The sequence below is a fragment of the Xiphias gladius genome, chromosome 17 (assembly GCF_016859285.1).
Source record: "Xiphias gladius isolate SHS-SW01 ecotype Sanya breed wild chromosome 17, ASM1685928v1, whole genome shotgun sequence".
In the NCBI taxonomy this organism is placed as follows: Eukaryota; Metazoa; Chordata; class Actinopteri; order Istiophoriformes; family Xiphiidae; genus Xiphias; species Xiphias gladius.
In genome coordinates this window covers 3475405-3494465 of record NC_053416.1, presented here as the reverse complement: position 1 = coordinate 3494465, position 19061 = coordinate 3475405, and the positions used below count along the sequence as shown (strand labels likewise).

At 43.5% G+C, this 19061-nt stretch overlaps 3 protein-coding genes across 3 annotated transcripts; 2 read left to right on the top strand and 1 right to left on the bottom strand.

The window, feature by feature from the left end:
• Positions 1-3389: 3389 nt before the first annotated feature.
• LOC120803116 (heart- and neural crest derivatives-expressed protein 1-like) lies at positions 3390-7730 on the top strand. The gene is made up of 2 exons (XM_040151457.1): positions 3390-4223; positions 5459-7730. Exons 1-2 carry the CDS (start codon positions 3744-3746, stop codon positions 5552-5554), a joined length of 576 nt encoding a protein of 191 aa, XP_040007391.1. The 5' UTR covers positions 3390-3743; the 3' UTR covers positions 5555-7730.
• A 2305-nt stretch (positions 7731-10035) lies between these two features.
• sap30l (sap30-like) lies at positions 10036-16331 on the bottom strand. Its single transcript, XM_040151459.1, has 4 exons — positions 15561-16331; positions 13709-13831; positions 13210-13308; positions 10036-10663 (listed from the first exon to the last, which is right to left on the bottom strand). Exons 1-4 carry the CDS (start codon positions 15744-15746, stop codon positions 10535-10537), a joined length of 537 nt encoding a protein of 178 aa, XP_040007393.1. The 5' UTR covers positions 15747-16331; the 3' UTR covers positions 10036-10534.
• LOC120802835 (tubulin alpha chain-like) lies at positions 15938-18689 on the top strand. Its single transcript, XM_040151005.1, has 2 exons — positions 15938-16003; positions 17862-18689. Exons 1-2 carry the CDS (start codon positions 15938-15940, stop codon positions 18633-18635), a joined length of 840 nt encoding a protein of 279 aa, XP_040006939.1. The 3' UTR covers positions 18636-18689.
• Positions 18690-19061: the final 372 nt, after the last annotated feature.

Sequence of the window (19061 nt, the reverse complement as noted above, 5' to 3'; positions counted from 1 at the left end):
TTAAGGGAAAAAGATGGAGATCAAAAAGAGGGAAGGTTTTGGTTAAAGGTTTGAGGAAAGTGATGAACTGAAAGAAAGAATGGAGAGAGAAGGAGAATACTAAGACGTGGAGGAGAAAGTGAGTGAGATGGAGAGAAAGGGAGAAGAGGGGGTGGGAGTATGACCAGTATTGTATTTCATCTCTGTGTAGTGGACGTCTTAATCAACAGTGTCAGGTTTTCTTTCTGGAGGCCGCATGGTGTTTTTCATGCTGGCAGCAGAGGTAACATGTGAGTGGCAAACAGGACGGGGAGGAGGAGCGGCACCAGCTTGCATTAAAAAAAAATCAAAATATGTCGGAGGTAAAATTACTGCTCCACGCAGACATTCACATGTTGGATAAAACACGTGGGTCTATTTGCACTGTCTCGTGTGATGAGCGTGTCAGTCGAGCACCGTCCCGTAGGAAATGTACTCTCCAGAAGAAGCTCGATCGTGCAGGAGCAGTGTGGGTTCTCTCAGGTTTGTGCAGTTGGTGTTTCAACAGATGCCGAATTTCCTCCCTTACAAAATAAAACACAGGCCCAAGGCCGAAGTTGAAAAGTTACAATCGCACTCTTAGTTTTTGTGTGTGTTATATTTCACTTTTGCACATCTGAAGCGGGCCTGCTGTCATCCCAAAATACAGCCACACTCAGCCGAGGGGATACGTGGGTTTTAGGCACCAGGTCCGGCTGTAGAACTCACACCATGGTGGGGTAACACAGCAATAATATAGTGGCACAAAAGGATACACACAAATACCATGAAGTAGGATGAGATCGATGGAAATAAAGGTATTAAATCTCCACACACAGACTGTAAATCCCTTTGTAGAAAACACTGAAATATTAATGTCTCATAATAGTCAGTATTCAAATCCTTTTCTTTAAAGAGGTGCAATTCTTGTCTTTTAGAAACAACTCACTTTCATGCAAGTTCGTTAAAATAGCACAGTCCCAGTGCATTTCTACCTCGAGGGGTCCGTCTGTGCCCTGTATCTTCTAACCCTTTGAAAGTAATTTGGGGCATCCACACGGATCTTTTCCTCCCTATTGTCTGTCATTCTCTGTCTGTTCTCCCAGCAAAGCGCTACACAAACAAAAACTACTGTTGAAAGGCTTTTGTAAAAACACTGCGAAGATCTCCAGTCCCGCTTCCGAGGTCTTACCGAAGGAAAAAAATAAAAAGGAAAGAAGTCCTGCGGTCTGTGCGAGCATCAAAAGCAAAAAGGTGCTCGGTAGGGAGAGAGACTGGCTTCAGATTGTGAAATTAATGATGCATTAAAGTGAAAGCAGCATTTTAGTGTTGTAGCTGCTCCAGGTGGTGAAACCCTTATTGGCTAATCCAAACTACAACGATGCATTTTACGAGCCAGTCCTGCTTTTTCAACATTTAACTCCGACTCTCGATGCATCAAAGCAACTCATAAAGCCTGGTAAAATAAATAGATTTTAAAAAAGTAAGTGAGTAAATAAATACATGAATAATTAAGTGGTAGAGTCAGAACCATTTGCCCTTTTTTTTCTCTGATGGTGGAAATGAAGTTTAAAGTTGGAAAAAAAAATCCTTAAATTACTACTATAAGTGAGTGCATGTAATTTACAGACATGTACTTTATATTTACGCCATAATCATATCATAGGCTGCCTGGTCTTATAAAACCATAGGAGATTTATTAAAAAAACAAAACCAAACCAAAAAACATGGGATGCACATGTGAGAGAAGTGGTGAATGTAAGTTGATGTTAATGGAGGAAAATGATGGGAATAATGAAGAATTAAAAAACAACCTTCGGGGTCTTTGACCAAAGTCATGAACCTACAAATGATAATTAAATGAACTATTACAAAAATACTGAAGGAATGTTGAGGCACAAAAAAAGGGGCTGAAGACGTGGAGCACATACGCGCATTTACCGGCTAATTGTGCAGGGACGCCGCTGGCAAAACGCCGGCGCAGACCCCTGAGCCTCCGCGTGAGTTGAGGACATAAAGTTGTGACTGATGGCGACGCATCGCGACGCGTGAACGGTGAGCGGGCCCGGCAGGGCTTTTATGGAACACCAGTCCACGTAACCCCGCTGGAAGGTGACACCTCCTGATTTATGGCTGTATTTAGATAAGGCGCGCTCGTAAATGGTTTCTAAATAGCGTCAAGGTCATGTAATGTAATGGGATAATGTTTTTCGGGCGATGGAGATAAGATGATGTGTTTAGTGTGTGAGGAGCTGTGGGGAATTAACGCGGAGATAAAGCCGCTGCAGGCCTTTTCCTTATACCGCTGAGGTATGATGGCAACAGGCCGCCGACTGCGTCTGTCCCAGAAGAACCGACCCATTCATCAAACCTTTCATTCACTCTTCCCGGGGCGCTCTGAAATATGCCCCGTGTTATTGCTGGAGGAGGAGAGGCGGATGGCAAGCTCCCCGGGCCGGCTCGGCCCGATAACGCTGTCTGCGCGCAGCCGCTTCGTGCGCAGATCGGGCCATTACGCGTTCGAGAAAATATGGGACCGGTCTTAAGCGGGCGGCCGGACGAGAGGGCCGACGGGGACGGTGGAGAGGAGGAAAATAAATCTCGCGTTTCCAGAGTAAACGGACTGCGCGCAGCAACGCGTCGGAGCGGGTCGAGACAAACTGGGGGATTTTTTTAAGTATCAAAAAAAATAAAATAAAAAAATATACATAGTTCTGCTTTCCATCATTCGTTCATTCTTGAAAAATGAACCGGTGTCAAAACAAATGAGAAAGCAACTCTGTCTAAAAGTTTGCTTTTTTAAACTCTAGCGAAACATAATATGAGAGCGTGTAATAGGACAAAAAATGAAAATAAAAATAAACACAAAGTTCAACGTGTGTGTTTTTATATGTGGTCGATTTTTCCCCCGAAAGGTTTTTCTCTTTGAATTTCATCCTATTCCCACATTTCAGTATTTGAATCCCCTCGCTGACTTTCAAACAGTCCAATTTCCCAAACCGTGGAGCTCGAGTCGATAAAGTAAAATGAAATGATCGTTTCAGCCACTGAGCTACAGCAGCACCTGATCAAACAGGTATCTCCTGACACGCGCTGCGTAAAAACCCAAACTGCAAAACTAAGGAAAAGACATGCGAACCGACAAAAGAACCAGAAGTCTTCCAAAACCTGAGACAATTAACCCCCCCCCCCCCCCCTCATATGTGCACGTCTGCGTAGCCAGCAGCCCAGTCCAACCAGCAGATATTTGCTCCTTGTGTAGTGGTTTGAGATTATGGCACCATGGCGCACGTTATTACAAACCTCTCCAGAATCTCCTCCCATCGCGGGCGCTTCCCTCTATTGGCTGCCTCCTTTCCACGCTGACATCCAAATCATATAAACCTGGGGGCCTCACACCTTCGCCGGGGTCAAATTTCTCGGGCACATCGGAGCAGCCTCTTCGGGGGAAACGATCGCACGCACGAGACGCGAGTGGAGCCCAGCCCGCCGCCGAGATTCGCTCCTTGGAATGATTCGCTTTTTACGGCCCATTTCACCTCGGCTGAAGCCGCTCTCACAATGACCACGACGTAAAAACTGCGTGGGCTCGACTCCTCAGTGAATCCAAGGGAATACGTATCCCGGTCTTGAATGAGTCCCGTTGGCTGCGGATCCCCGAGCAGCGAGCGTTTTGGGGCAGCGGCTGAGAGCGAGCGAGGGCGACGGACAACACGGCGGCGACACTACTTGCTATCCCGGTCAGCATGAACCTCATCGGGGGCTACCAGCATCACCACCACCTGATGCACGAACCCTTCCCGTTCGTCCAGCGGTGTCACCAGGACGCGCCGTACTTCCAGAGCTGGGTGGTGAACCACGGCGAGGTGCCGCCGGACTTCCAGATCCAGGCGCCCTACCCGGCCGCGGAGCTCGGCGCGTCCGGAGCGACGCACGACGCGCGGATGGAGGGACTCCAGGCGGGGATGGGGAAGAGGAGAGCGTCGGGGCCGAAGAAGGAGCGCCGGCGGACCGAGAGTATCAACACAGCTTTCGCCGAGCTGAGGGAGTGCATCCCCAACGTCCCGGCGGACACAAAACTGTCTAAGATTAAAACTTTACGCCTGGCGACCAGTTACATCGCCTACCTGATGGACGTCCTGGCCAAAGACTCCGGGGAGACGGAGGGTTTTAAGGCCGAAATTAAGAAATTTGAAAACCGAGATCTGAAAAGAAAACGAGAGCTGGTAAGTTCGAATGAGCCTCCGGAGGCTTCGTGTGGTTCAAATAACGGCAGCCCCGAATTTGTTTCTATGAGCGAGTCGCTAATTACTTTACATTTATGACTTAGTGGAGGAAAAGGGCTCGTGTGTTTAAATAGTTTGGTCTCATTTATTACAGGCCAACACTGTTTTTATTCAGCCTAAATTTAAAACAGGATTTCCTCATTTTTATCATCACCTGTATTTTTGTTTGTTTTGTTTTATCTTAATAGAACCAATTTGAAAAATATCGATTTCCTTTAAAAAAAAAAAGGAAGAGAGTGAATTATATTTTTTTAGCCAGCAGACCTAAATCAGGACTGTGATATATCAGTTTGTAGGAGACGTACATAAATGGTGTTTTGTTGTCATTTATGATCCACTGTTATTATGTATGTGTGTGACATCGCAGGCTCATAGCTTTGCTGGAGTATCCTCAAATCGACACCAAACCCCGTTACAAAAACCGGGGTTTTTAGGAGTCGCTTTTTAGACCCTTAAATCTTCATACACACCGAGAACACTCATTTTTTTTTAATTAATTTTTTTTTGAACTGTATTGTAGCAGTGAAACAGCTCATGCATAGTATGAGTCTGTCCAGCAGCTGAGCAACACGACAACCATCCAGCACCAGTGGGGCCTTTCTAAATATACCGGGGTTTTTTTTTGTTTTTTTTTTTGCTTGTATTAATTTCTTCCCCACTTCAGAAAATAACTTCACAACGGGGAGGTCGACACGTGTGTTTTTAACTTAAAACACGCGGTCATTTACATGCTAATTTCACCAGCTACAAAAAGTAAAATTTTCTATGTTTATTAGAAAAAAAAAATCCAATAAAATTCGGTTTTAGTCCAGTAAAAATACATTTAGCGCCACGTGCAGCCATTTCAGTTTGAACGTGTGAATTGTGATTTAATATGACATATTCCATCATATGTGACAAGGGCCATGTTACGTTAGATATGCGGTCAGTCGTTTGGGCTGGGTTGAGCCTTTGGTCTGGGTCACGGCGACACGGAAAAACAGTGTGTGCCACGACTTTCCCAAGACTCCAGCGTAGTCGGAGTCTCGGAGACGAGTGAACGCGTGGTGTTATTAGTACGTCCTGCAGTGATATCACAGGAAAGGTCCAGTAATTCTCACTGAACTGAACTGAACTGAGTAAACCCCCCTGCTGATGATAATGCGGTGTCTCCCCCACCCCCCACCCCCCCACAGACTGACGGCCAGCAGGAATCCTTAGGAGCCGAGAAGAAAGTGAAGGGCCGGACCGGGTGGCCGCAGCAGGTCTGGGCTCTGGAGCTCAACCAGTGACCCTCCCTCCCTCCTTCCTCCCTCCTTCCTCCCTCCTCGTCCCCCAAACCTCTTCAGAGACTGGATCCAAATCAGATTAAAACCACTGACTGACTGAGCCTAAACGCACCGCCGTGCGCGCGCAGTGACGCGCAGAAAGGAGAGAATTAAAGGAGGACGCGCAAACGGGGCGACCGGCGGACGCAAACGCCGGAGGCCGGAATCTTCTCTGTCGAGCTGCTCGATCTTCTGCTGGTCTGGTTTCTAGGTCGACACCCGGTGCCGAAGGTGTAGGTGTTTGATATTTGTGGTATTTCTGCGTTTTGATGTTTCCACCACTCCAGATGTGCTGTAGACCAGATGTTGCCATGGTGTCAAAAAAAAAAAAGGGGGGGAAAAAAAAGGGAAAAAAAACAAAACATGTGCTTTGGCGTTTTCCACAAACTGAAAAATCAATAAATTATGACCAATGATGAACGAGAGGAAATGCACAGTAGCTTGTGGTCGGAGGAAACTGCAGAAGGTACAAAAATGAAATGATCTCTTTGGTTTTTTTTATTTTTTAGCGCGTATAAAACCGGTTGTCTGTCCAATCAGAAAGCGGGTTCAACGCTCAGTTATCGGAACCGCGTTTCCTCAGCGTGGACACACAAACAGTTGTAGGATACGTTTTTTGGTTTGTTCGTTTTCCCGCGCGCCGCCAGCTGTTTTATTTAATGCCAGGAGGAAATTAAATGATCACGAAGGCGAATATTTCTGCATAAATATCTTTTCCCCGTATGTTTTTGTTTCGTGAGCGAGTCTCGCCTCAAAGTTTCCATCGTTTGTAAAATTTTCAACTGCATTAAAAAAAAAAATCAAAACAAAAACACGTTGAATAATAAAAAAATACAAAAAGGTTGATATTTTGTTTTGAAAACATTAATTAATGAACCTAATCGGTTAGTTCATAAATAGCTGATAAAGACAAGCAAAAACCATTAAAAGCGTAATAACTGGATGTGTGTGTTGAGCAGCTTTTCCTCTGATGTCACGTCGTGGAAAAATTGAAGAAAAAATAAATAAATAATTGAGAGGGGAAACACACCGACCGCGGCCAGAAGCCCAGAGCCCGGTGGAAACGCGTTTTGAGGGGAGACGGTTTGATTTGATTCGATTCGATTCGATTCGACTTGATTGGTCACGGTCTCATCATCCATTTGGCGCAGTCAGAATATTTCAAGTTAATATCTATCGAGATGCAGCCCCGGCTGCAGGGCTCTCCAGGCCGCTGTTGCTGTTTCTTGTAAAAGGAGAAATAAAATAAAAACTAAAAAAAAAAAAGAAAAAATTAAGAAACGGCTGAATCTACCTCAGAATGAATGTCACCGTCCGGACGGAGACGCCGAGTGTTCAGTTGACGCACAGCTTTCACTCCGACGTGTAAAACACTACGAACCTGGAGGGACGGTGGGTTTTACTGCTGTGCCACACGTCGATGGGAATGTACATTAGATGTGAAGTTATGTATAGCTCCGTAAATAAATGAATTATTTTAAGACACTCCAGCTGTGGTGACGGTGACCCCCCCCCCCCCGGCTTCACTTTTCTCTTCTTAGTACACGTTTGTTGGGGAGAGGAACAGAACTGACGGAGGAAGACGATTCATGTCAGCACTAAGCAGAAAAGGACTTTTTTCCTATTTATGGATTTAATCTCGGAATGTTCTGGCTTTTTCCTCGTAATGTTTTCCACTGTCAGAATTGTTTTTGATTTTCACGAAACTTTCCGCCTATTTTTCTCTGGTGATTTAGATTTTTTTTTTCTTTCTTTACACAATTCTACCCTTAAAGAGGATTTTTTTTAAATTTTATTTTATTTTTAAGATCGATGTCAGGAAACGTTTTTTCTTTTAATGTCCCCGGTTGTCTTCAGTGTCCTGCTGTGCAAAACATTCACAAATGGCCAAAAAATAGAAAAGGAATAGCCTTCATCATATTTGTACATTTTTAAATGTTCCTATTTATATATCTATCTATATAGATAGATAGAAAAATACAATTTCTAATGCTCCTCTGCTGACTGGTAGTGTAAACACTTTATTCTGGGTGAGGACTTTTGATGGGGGCCTCTGAAATCCAAACAAAACACTGTTCTGTCTGTAACAAGCTTCAATGAACTTCGACAAGAGTTAAGAGAAGTATAGTCATTGAAAAAAGAAAAAGAAAAAAAAGTTTGGTTTCAAAAATAATGTCACCAAAAAAGAAAAGAAAAAAAAAAGTGACTTCTCTTCTTACAAAATGTTTTGACTGCAGCTGCAGGATTTATGATGATTTCGGTCCCCAGCTGTTTCGAAATCCACACCTCTGTCCGGCTGCACCTCGTTTCACAGGAGAGTCCACGGCGACGCCTAGTGGTCGGAGTCTGTTACTGAAACGACACAGAATGAGGAAACCGCAGTCTTGACCTGAAGACACAAAATCACGTTTGTTTGGTTTGTTTTTGTTTTTTTAAATCATCCGTACATTTTAAAAGTGGCAGAAATTCTTTCCACAGCATCTGTGTGTGTGTGAAAACAGCAGAAACACCCACAGCATGTGTAATAGTTGATGAATCTGGGAATGAACAAAGGCAAGACTGTTGCTTCTGCCTGTACAATACATTTATTATTATATTTATTATTATTATTGTTGTTATCATTATGGGCAATGAGCAGCCATATTTAAATATGTTTTTTCTAATACAATAATTAGGTTAATGTGGCATGGCCTATATGTTAATAAAGTTGGGTGTTATCTACACGACACTAACAGACCTACAAGCAAAACTGAAAATACAACAGACACTTAAAAAAATAATAATAACCTTGTCAGAAGGACACAAACTCAGTGTGGTGGACAAACTTAAATATAATGTGACAGAAGATGAGATTAAAAAAAAAAACAAAAACAAAAAAAAACAATCCCAACAAACCCCCCAAACTGTGTCTACACTCCATGGAGTTACCACTATAAAAGAAAACCAAAAGAAAAAATATCAAAAACAGAAATGAAGTTCAAGACGAGTTGTTTTTTGAGAAGGCGGACGACCAAAAGTTTTCAGCAGTGCACTATGAATTTAAAATGAACCTGTGGGTTTCAGCAACGTTGGATTCATCGTATTAAATGTTAACAGGGGTCAGTGGTGGCTGCCTGCCGAGGGGCTACGCGTCACTTCTCCTCTTCAAGTCTAGTTTCTCTCCTTCATATCACTAAAAACTAAAAACCGGTGGTCCGATGAAATAAGCCGCTTGACGCCGTATGACTTTGGGCTCTGGTCATTTCAAGCACTTCACGAACTGAAAAATTTATTGCTTCCTTAGATATTCGGCAGATAACAAATCAAGAAAATAATCGTTAGTCGCTGCCAAAATGCAGAGTCGCTCTGCATGACTGTTTACGCACAAATGAAAATCATTTACGGAGTCGAGACAAGTCATGAACTCATTCCAACACCACAAGTCCAGTTAAGGCGTGATGCACTTTTGGTGCCCAATTAGATTCACGTTGGACCTTTATGGCGTTCGGGGGACGTACGTGGACCAGCAGGATTGTTTCAATCGTGCATGAAAGTGATAAAAACTTTTACGACTTCATTATCCACCTTCCACTAAAACTGATTTCTGCTGGCTTAAATGGAAGAAGGGCACGTAGAAGACAGACACATACTCATTTTAACTTGATTAATCATTCAGAATTGGGAATGGAAAACAACTGATTTATATTCCTCTGGTCAACTTGTCAATCCAGCTTCTTGAAATCCATCCAGGTATGATCAGTATCTCTTATATATTAAAATGGCTAACCTCACTCTTACTCCCCTGTCAAACACACACAAGTTTCATTTCAGGTTGGACAAAAAGACAGAAAAAACAAAACACAATTTTATACAACTCGTTGAATTAAGGCTCAACTAAGGAGAAACGAAAAACTATTATGATAAAAATGAAAATAAAAAAAAAGAAAGTAGCTACCAACACCTGCAGCGCACAGAGAACTCAATCAGTATGTGTGTGTGTGTGTGTGTGTGTGTGTGTGTGTGTTCATATGTACATACGACAGCTAGCACGAAGGAAAAGAGTGGGTCATAGCCGAACGCTACTTCGTTCACCACAATCAATCACTCACTTTAAATGCTTCACGTCCAGTTGGAAAAAAAAGGGGGCGACTGACAGATTTAAGATTTTTCATTCGTTTTAGAGATTAGCAAATTTTGTGCCACTCCGTTTTTGAAAAGGGGGAAAGTGACCCCCAGCCCTCAGCAGCTGTATGTGACTTCAGTGAGGGAGGCACCCGTTTCCAACAGTTCATTCTCTCACAAAAAAAACCAAAAACAAAACAAAAAACTAAACTAAAAACACCATCACCCACTCAGCATCATTCAGTTCAAACAGGCTTTTCTGTTTGGCACAAGCATTCCTCACGGATGGTGAACGTGTTAACAGTCAACACGGCAAAGAAAAAACAAAAAAACAAAAACCCAAATTACCAAAATGCATTTTGCTTTTTACTCTTAAGGCAGCTATATTGTACATTGCATTCAACCAGGTTACTTGAGATTGGACGCGGTTCTTTTGTACATAATTGACAAGTTACATTACAGCATGACGACGTAAAACCCGGCAGGGGGAGTCCTGGTCCTGCACAGTCTTTAGGGACCTGGCTTTTGTGGAGGAACGAGGAAAAACCTTTGGAGGAGGATCGACCATTGTGACCACATGTGCACGGACTGTATTTATGAGAAAAGGGCGAAATGAGCAAAAGCAAACTCATCCCACCCTGACTTCTCCTCCATTTCTGTTAAATGTCATTTGAGGACAATGAGACTTCACGTTCTGGTCTTACAGAGGAGTGGGACGGTGACAGGGTTGTAGGAGGAGCTGTTTTTTTTTTTTTTTTGCTGTTGCTGTTGTTAGTGGTGTCCAACTCTTGTGAATAGCCGCCGCTGCTGCTACTGCTGGGGTTGCCGTTGTTGTCGGGAAGCTTAGTCCAGCGGTTTCCCACCGTCCCCTTTCTGGTCCAAGCGGCTCTTGCTGCTCTTCACCATGTAAATAAAGTAGGTCAGTGTCTCCTTCTCGTTGACCGGGATATTCCTGAAGTGACGACTCACCGTCTACAGAGGAGGAGAAAGAGAAGGTTGAGATAAAAACTCCATGTTTATCTCCATGGCATTTCATTTTTCTTCATGATTTGTCTGGTGTTCAGAGCCCCGTTTCCCCAATAATGATGAATCCTACAAGTGCAGTGTTTTCAAACTTATTTTTCGCTGATGAGGATGCAGAAACACACTCAGGCGAAACGCTGTGCTACATATCGTAATACACAAATCACAAAAAAAAACGGAAACGTTGTACACTTCGAATTTAAGAGTGTTCATAGAAAACACTCTTAGCTTCGGAGATCGATTGTTATTCGGAAGACGGGGTCCTGGTCAAGCTACCAGGAAACAACGGGGTGTCTTCAGATTGTTCATCATGTCTGAGCAACAGTCCACAAACAAGTAACTCGTTCACAAAGATCGTGGAATGAAGAAAAGCCCCGGTCGTGCATGCCGAGAACCGCTGGATTAATAAACTCATTGTTTCACACCACTTGGTGATGCACAAATATGCCCTGTGGAACAAGCAATCTTATCAAGCTCTCTCTTGGTACCCGGTTCCAAAATAAAGTGTTTCTGCTGCATCAGTCAGCTCATGCCAGTGACACACACGCAAATGTAATGACAGAGGTGACTGTGCACGGGCAGGATTCCTATTTTTCTACTCACTCAGTGTGAAAGTATCCATGGAGCAAATTCTCCTGACTCAGAACACAACACAAGTGCACTCCACTCTGCTGTGTCGTAGGAAACGCCAGAGGGAAGTACCTCTCCAAGTCTTTCATGGTGGATTTTTTTTCTCTCTAACTTTGACCACTTTTTAAAAAGCAGGTGGCAGATTATTAAAGAAAACACAACTATCATGATCATTTAGTATCATTACTATGTATTACGTATCATAAAGTAACATCAAGGGAGAAAAAAAACAAACCTGGTCTATGCTGCCTCTCACCGCTGTGCTCAGCGGCCACTGGTTCTGAACGGGGCTGAAAAGGGGGACAGCTGCAGCTGGTTGTGGGGCTGTTGACTGGTGCTTTATTAATGATGTGGGAGGCTCATTAGTAGGAGGGTCGGAACCCGACCAAAAGCCTGGGGAAACATTCAACTTACGGCCCGGTTTCATTCATTCCCACTGTTAACTCCACAGCCTGGTCACATCCGACTGAGAGCGCTACATACGGGGAGGTATTTGTAAGGATGAGGGCTGAGCCAGCTGCATGAAGTCCATCTGTTGATTCGGCAAATTAGTCTAACAACCTCTCCACAACCAATTACTGTGGAATACGACCCGCAACACTACATATATCACAGTAAATGAGTAATATGGAGGCGAGGGTTGAGAAGAAAGATGCTGGGAACGGCTAATGAAGGCAGCTCAGTGGCCATCGAGGCTACAAAAAAAAAAAAAAAATAACTTCCTCCCAGGATGCTGCTTAAAAGATGTAAAATTAGGTTTCTGTAACTCTAAAAAGGACTGACGTTAAGTTTTAAAGTAGACAAAAAAGATTAGAGAGGCAAAAATGTTTGAACCACGACAATATCTATGGTAATATATTTCCTAAAAACATTAATTAAGATGTGCTGTTCATTTTGTACTGTTCATAAACACCCTCCGTCAAATCCACTTATTATTGTTGTTCAAAAATAAATAATAGTCATTCACATTCATTGATTCAAGTTAAAGCCGAGCCAAAGACTAAGGCCGGTTTTTGTCCAAAAGCCATGAATATTATTTTACAATTATTCAGAATGAAAAAAAGCAGCAATTACTGTTTAAGAAAAGTTCCAACCAGCAAATGTTTCGACTTTATGCTTGGAAAAATAAACAATTAATCAAGTGATAAAATTGTTGATTCGTTTTCTGTCAATCAACCAAACCGATTTTTCCAGCGCTATTTAGAATAATTGTATTACTTTCACATGAGTGCATCCTTTTGTTACTTTCATTCCAACATGAAAAGGAGACATGCAGAGGTGGAAGGAGGCTGAACAATCCATAGTAGAGGCAATGCGCTTAGTGTTTTATGGTTATTTCAAATTTACCATGGAATCAAATGGCAAATAAAGTTTTATTTCTCTCTCTTCCTCTGCTTTGTTCTATAGCTTGTCAATCTCACTCTCTTGTTCAGTCATGTTTTTTTTATTTTATTTATTTTTTTTAAATGTCAGAAAATGTTGCTTTTAAATGGCATTAAACACGAATGAATGAAGCTGCACACAAGTTGCAGCTGCCTGAGATTGATGTTTGACCAATCGGTGACATTCAGAGAGCCCAGCCCTGATAGTTCCTGAGCACTAAGGCCCAGAGTGGGGATTTTTAAGGGACCATGATCAATGCATGAGAAACCAAATTTAGGCCCCATTACCTCTGGACAAAATGCAGGTTAAGGTTCCTGAGTTCCTGAAATGGGTTTCACTGTGGAAACAGGCTTATACACAGTATTTAAACGGCTTCATTGGCCAATACTGAACAGAATGGACACTGTGTCCTTTCTCCAAACAAAGTACAAGACTCCCATTCGGTAGCAGACAGACACATTCAGTTATCAGTGTGCTCTTACCTCTGCCAGCTGGGCCTTGTTGAGGCCAGGTCTGGTCTGCAGCTTGTAGTGTCGTTTGTAGCGTCTCAGCGTGTTCACCTGCAGCTGGAAAAGGTCGACCTGAATACACGACACAAGCAGGCATGCAGTCAGTTACTCACGATGACTTTTCATCCTGCCTCCATCTTAGTCACATTTCAATGATTTACTTAACACTCCCAGTTGCTTCTGTCCCTATTTCATCTTTTTAAAAAAGGGATGAAATTTTAATGAGCTCCGTGGAGAAATTGGGTCACTGCATCAATAAACACTCAACACCACATGAAGAAAACCAAATACAGAATGAATATTTTTTTGTTTTTTTTTGGCTAAAGAGTAATGGTGGTTATGGTTAAAGGTTTCCTCTCCCTCGTGTCATTTTGTTTTCTACTTTTGCTCTGCAAACCAACTGTAAGTTCTTCTTGCTCTATACCCAAATATATAATCTCCACTGAACATTGTGAGTAGCAGTCCACACTACCTCAGGCACTTCCACATCATGATCCGGGGATTCCCCTCCATCGTCACTGGTCTTTCTCTTCCTCTTGTTGCGCACGCTCTGAATGAAGTTCTTATGAAAATCGCAGATGTAGAGGTGTCGCACCTATGAAGATATTAATGAGCATTGAACGAGTAGTCCACCATGTACAAAACCTCTGTTAGGCTTAGCAGTCCCACAGGATCACAGCAATACACAAGGCAGACTGGGCTGGCTATCACAAATCATCATCATAAATGCAGTGTTTAATGTCGCAGCACATGCAGCTGTACAAGAACTTTGCCTGCGTAAACAAGTATAAAATTGGCAAAACTGTGACTTTAAACAGGGGGTTACTGATCAAAGACTATGCACACAGTACAATAGCACTTGGCTACTTTCAATATTAAATGCTAAAGACACATTTTGCTTGTAACTCAAAACGTATTGACGTATGACGCCCAACCTTAACGACAGGTTGTTTATAAGGTCAATAACTGAATAACGGAAGCTTGCCGTCTTGTTGCAATCGCTGCCTCGGCTGAGTGCCTAAAATACAAAACAAAATTCCGTCTTCCTGTGAACTCATTCCACTGGGCCACGCCAACAACATGTGACTCGTTGCATGACTCCCCAACATGCCTGGAAAAACTCGCAGACAGAACAACCGTAGAACAAACACTAACAAATACACGGCTCATTCCTAAGGGTGCACTGCCTGAGTTACTCAACGTGGTGCTTTCTAGGAAACTTAAGAGCAGGTAAAAGGTACCGGACACAATGAAGTAAAGCAGAGTGCAGAGTGGGCGACTGGACCAACAACACTTTGGTTAGATATCCTTGCATCTACTGATGACACTGCTGTGTGTTGGGGGGCCCGAGGGGCAAGGAATTTCTCATGGCATTTTATTGTTATCACTGTTTGTATGTTGTGTTGTTCTGAATGTGACCTGTTGAGATGAACATTACAATCCACAATTTTCATAGCCAGCAAATGTTATGCTTGAAATACCGCACAAACAGTAAATTGGCTACCACTAACTAACTAACTAACTGCCACACAGGGAAGCTGGGGACTTTTTAGGGCTCTGAGGGTCTGAGGCAATGGGGCACTTGTCCGGTCGTTGATCCAGCTATTTGTTACCTGTGAGTGCCAATTTTCTGGCTTTAAAAAAAAAAAAAAAAAAAAAAAAGTGTCACCACACTGTGAATAGACCACTGTGCAATTTAAATACGTTTTTTTCGTGTATGAAGTACAGCATGTGACGGCAAACCTGTGAGACTAACGCAAAAAGCATGCAAGGATAACCACGATAAACACAGTTTCAGTTCGGAGGTGAGTACCACTTTCTGGTACTTCGACCTACATTAAACCGCTGGTAGTTCGTGGCACTTTGAAAAGAGTCCGGTTGTTGTAACCCGGCTGGAGTTAAGCGACTCGGTCAGCTCCCCTGGCAACAGCCATTTTATGAAGAGCAGCGGAGGCGTGCTGGAGGAAACTGTTGCAATGAGAGAAAAGCTCCGACTTGATGTGGGCAAGACCCTGCTGCCCTGCACGTCGTCCAGGTAGCTAGCACAGCTAACGCTAGCCTGACATTTAAACTGACTGAGAACAGATTTAACTAAGCACAACACTGCCCTTCACCGCTACAGTAACACCAACGGCAAGGGAAAGCTGTGAATATGTCCTTTTGTTTATTCACGTTAACTAACCCGCTAACTAGCATTAGCTGACAGCTGACTAGTCTGGAAAGCACGTCCCAAGACCTGTATAACTTCTAGCTATCACCTGGCACCCACAGCCACTGATTTAAGCATGTCAACAGAATTTAAATTGTCTTAGAGTTTCACTTACACTCTTGTCAATGTCCAGTTTCAGCTTTTTCTGCGATATGCTCTTCTGGATCCTCTTACTGAAGGAGGCGTTTCCAGCCGACCGGCCGCAGCGCTCCCCGTCCTCAATTAGGCAGCAGCTCTGTCCATAAAACGGCGGAGCAGGCGGTCCATCATGGCTGTCTTCCTCTGTGCTGAATCCATTCATCCTGTACGGTTATAATGCTCTATGGGCGAAAGCCCAAGCGAAATCTGTTATAGGTCAGCGTTAGGTTGGCGACCAAGTCCCTTGTTCACGCGTTGCCCCTTTTGTGAAAGACAATCCGGTAGCGACAGCTAGCTAGCTCGGCTAAGTGGTTTGGTTCGCAAGCTAACAGCCCCTGGGGTTTTATCCTGACTATGGCGACTTACTTCGAAGGGCGACAGCCTCTGGTCAAAGACATATTCCTGCAGATCTCCGTCAGAGTCGGACTATAAAGAAAGCTCCTGCTAACGTTAGCTACCTACAATGTTAGCAGGACCGCAAGGTGGCTCAGCTGCCGCTAACGAACAAATTCCTCTGGTGAGACCGCCGCTGTTCGCCCCGGTAACAACACGCTACTTTTCGGCAAGATTCACATATGACAATAATCTCACACGATTCTAAACTGAAAGGCGTCAATCGACTACACCAGATGAAACTACTTTGAAGAAATCACGCATTTAACAGCCGGCACCGCAACAATCGCGGCACTCTTTGAGAAAAGCTCGTACAATGGGACATGCTTCGTCTCATGGCGGAAGTTCCAATCCCGGACCAGGACTGGCCAATTTTGCGTAAAGGCGGGCTTAGCGTGCACACATTGCTTTTCCATTGGCTGTAAGAAACATCAATCTTCTAGTGGGTTCTTCCTGTATCACTCGGCGTCATATGTTTTCTACTATGAATAGGAGTTAAAAGTTGGCGTCAGGGCCAGTTGAAGGGACTTATAACTGAAAAGCAGAGACTTGGCGACTGTACAGTTGGATTATAATGAATTAAAACAGCTCGACTACCTGTTAAATTGATCTAAATGCACATGGATGAACGGGAAATCATAATTCACAAAGTCTGACACTGAGATGACAACAGGACTCGCTTTCCAGGCGAAGCACATTTCAGCTGGAAATTTACAACCATTACGGCATCGCAAAATAAACCAAATAAATAAATGAATAAATAAGATGGAAAGAGAGTAAATGGTTGACAGAGGTATAGTACGTACTTCAGGTTTTCAGATAGACTAAAGTCAATAGTCAGATTCTGCTATATTGGATTTTTTTTCTCCGTGAAGTTTAGGGACGTGACACATTTCCTAATGAAAGTAAAGGAAGGATGGTTTAGTTTTCCTGAATCTTGATTAATGCAAATAGAAATGACCAAGCATGATAATAGTTTCAAGGGCTACTTCATGTCCCTTTCAAGATGACACCAAAAACACTTTATCCCCTTGGAATGTCTGACCAAGTGTCCTAGAAAACAGCCACTAACGAACATCATCCCAAAATGTTTTACTACACAAACAGTCATAAAGAAAATGATGTGTTGACTCAATATTTTGGTCAGAGTAATGCAGCAGTTACAGTCCAGTCCAGGTCACTGCCTAAGAAATTCCAATGAGGGAAATATATTCCTGTAACAGACTTAAAGTTAACTTCCTTTGTGTTTGGAAAATGGAGTTCAATATAATTAGTTTTGATTTTTTTTTTCTATCTTTTGAGAAAAACTGAGACATCAACAAAGACTATTCAAATTAGAGAATTTGGAAGTTTAATCCTGTAAAATCAAGCTCCCACCTTCTCAACTTTAGTTCGACGCCAACGCAACAGACACTGCCCGTCGCGTTTCAAACGGGAAGACCGTTTCGCTTAGAACCAATGGGAAAAGGGCTACGTGACCCCCGCCATTCAATCGGATGGCGCAATTTTTTTTCTCTTCCCGCGGGGGTCAGAGAGTATAAAGCGCCCTCCCCAGCTGCGATTTTCCGTTGCCTCTTACATCGGATTCTTAATGTCCGTCCTGTGAGAGTCAATGTGAAATTTGCCGTTAAAAAAAATTAAAATAAAAAATACATAAATAGCTGCACTTGACAGCTTAATTAACCATGGTGAGTATGACCGTATATATTTTCTTTACCCCTCATGTTGTTTTAATCAAATTCATGATGTGGAGGCCTCGATTAACTGTTTTCAACGTCGAGAAGCGGCACAGACCGATGTTAAGATGTCGGACGGTTAGCCAAATTTTAGCCTTCAATGGGTTGTTGTAAGCTGCAACTTCGGTAAATGAAGTGTAACTCGATAGGGCACAGCCCAAGTTCAAGTTCAGTCGTGGCTGTCAGTGTGTGAGGCCATCTACGATATCTGCCGTAGGAACCTTGATATAGAGCGTCCCACCTACACCAACCTCAACCGGCTGATCAGTCAGATCGTGTCCTCCATCACTGCTTCCCTTCGTTTCGATGGCGCCCTGAATGTTGATTTGACAGAGTTCCAGACCAACTTGGTGCCATATCCCCGTATCCACTTCCCTCTGGCCACCTATGCCCCTGTCATGTCTGCTGAGAAGGCGTGCCACGAGCAGTTAACTGTGTCTGAGATCACAAACGCCTGCTTTGAGCCGGCCAATCAGATGGTGAAATGTGACCCTCGCCACGGTAAATACATGGCCTGCTGCCTTTTGTACCGTGGCGATGTGGTGCCCAAAGATGTTAATGCTGCCATTGCCACCATCAAAACAAAGCGTACCATTCAGTTCGTGGACTGGTGCCCCACCGGTTTCAAGGTTGGCATCAACTACCAGCCGCCCACTGTGGTTCCTGGTGGAGACCTGGCCAAGGTCCAGAGGGCTGTGTGCATGCTGAGCAACACCACCGCTATTGCAGAGGCCTGGGCTCGACTGGACCACAAGTTTGATCTGATGTACGCCAAGCGTGCCTTTGTTCACTGGTACGTGGGTGACGGTATGGAGGAGGGAGAGTTCTCGGAGGCCAGAGAGGACATGGCAGCTCTGGAGAAGGATTATGAAGAGGTCGGTGTTGACTCAGCTGATGGTGATGGCGAGGATGATGAGTATTAAACAGGCATGCATTCCCTTGTATTGATTTTTGATGTGTAATTTCACAAATGTTAAAAAAATAAATAAAAAGTTTATTCATTAACTGAACAGTTGTTCGGTCTCTTTACTGCACTCATTCCTCCGGGCAGAGGCACTGTTACTAATAACAGCATGTCTAATGGAGCAGTGCAGATCGTTCTGGTTCTGTAGTTATTGCTGTTAAGTGCAGGCTGCTCTCTTTGGCAGCATCAGTGGTTTTCGACAGTACAGTTTAATTATGTTCTAGAGGAGCAGTTACTCTGCTCACACAATGCTCTAAGCCACTGTTAGTTTAACAAAACCTATCAGCTGAAAAGTATATTAATTTGGTTGTCACTTAGAAGATGTGATATGGTTTGAAGATAGAGATGCTCTCGCTGCTCTACTCACTCCCATCACTTGGGGGCA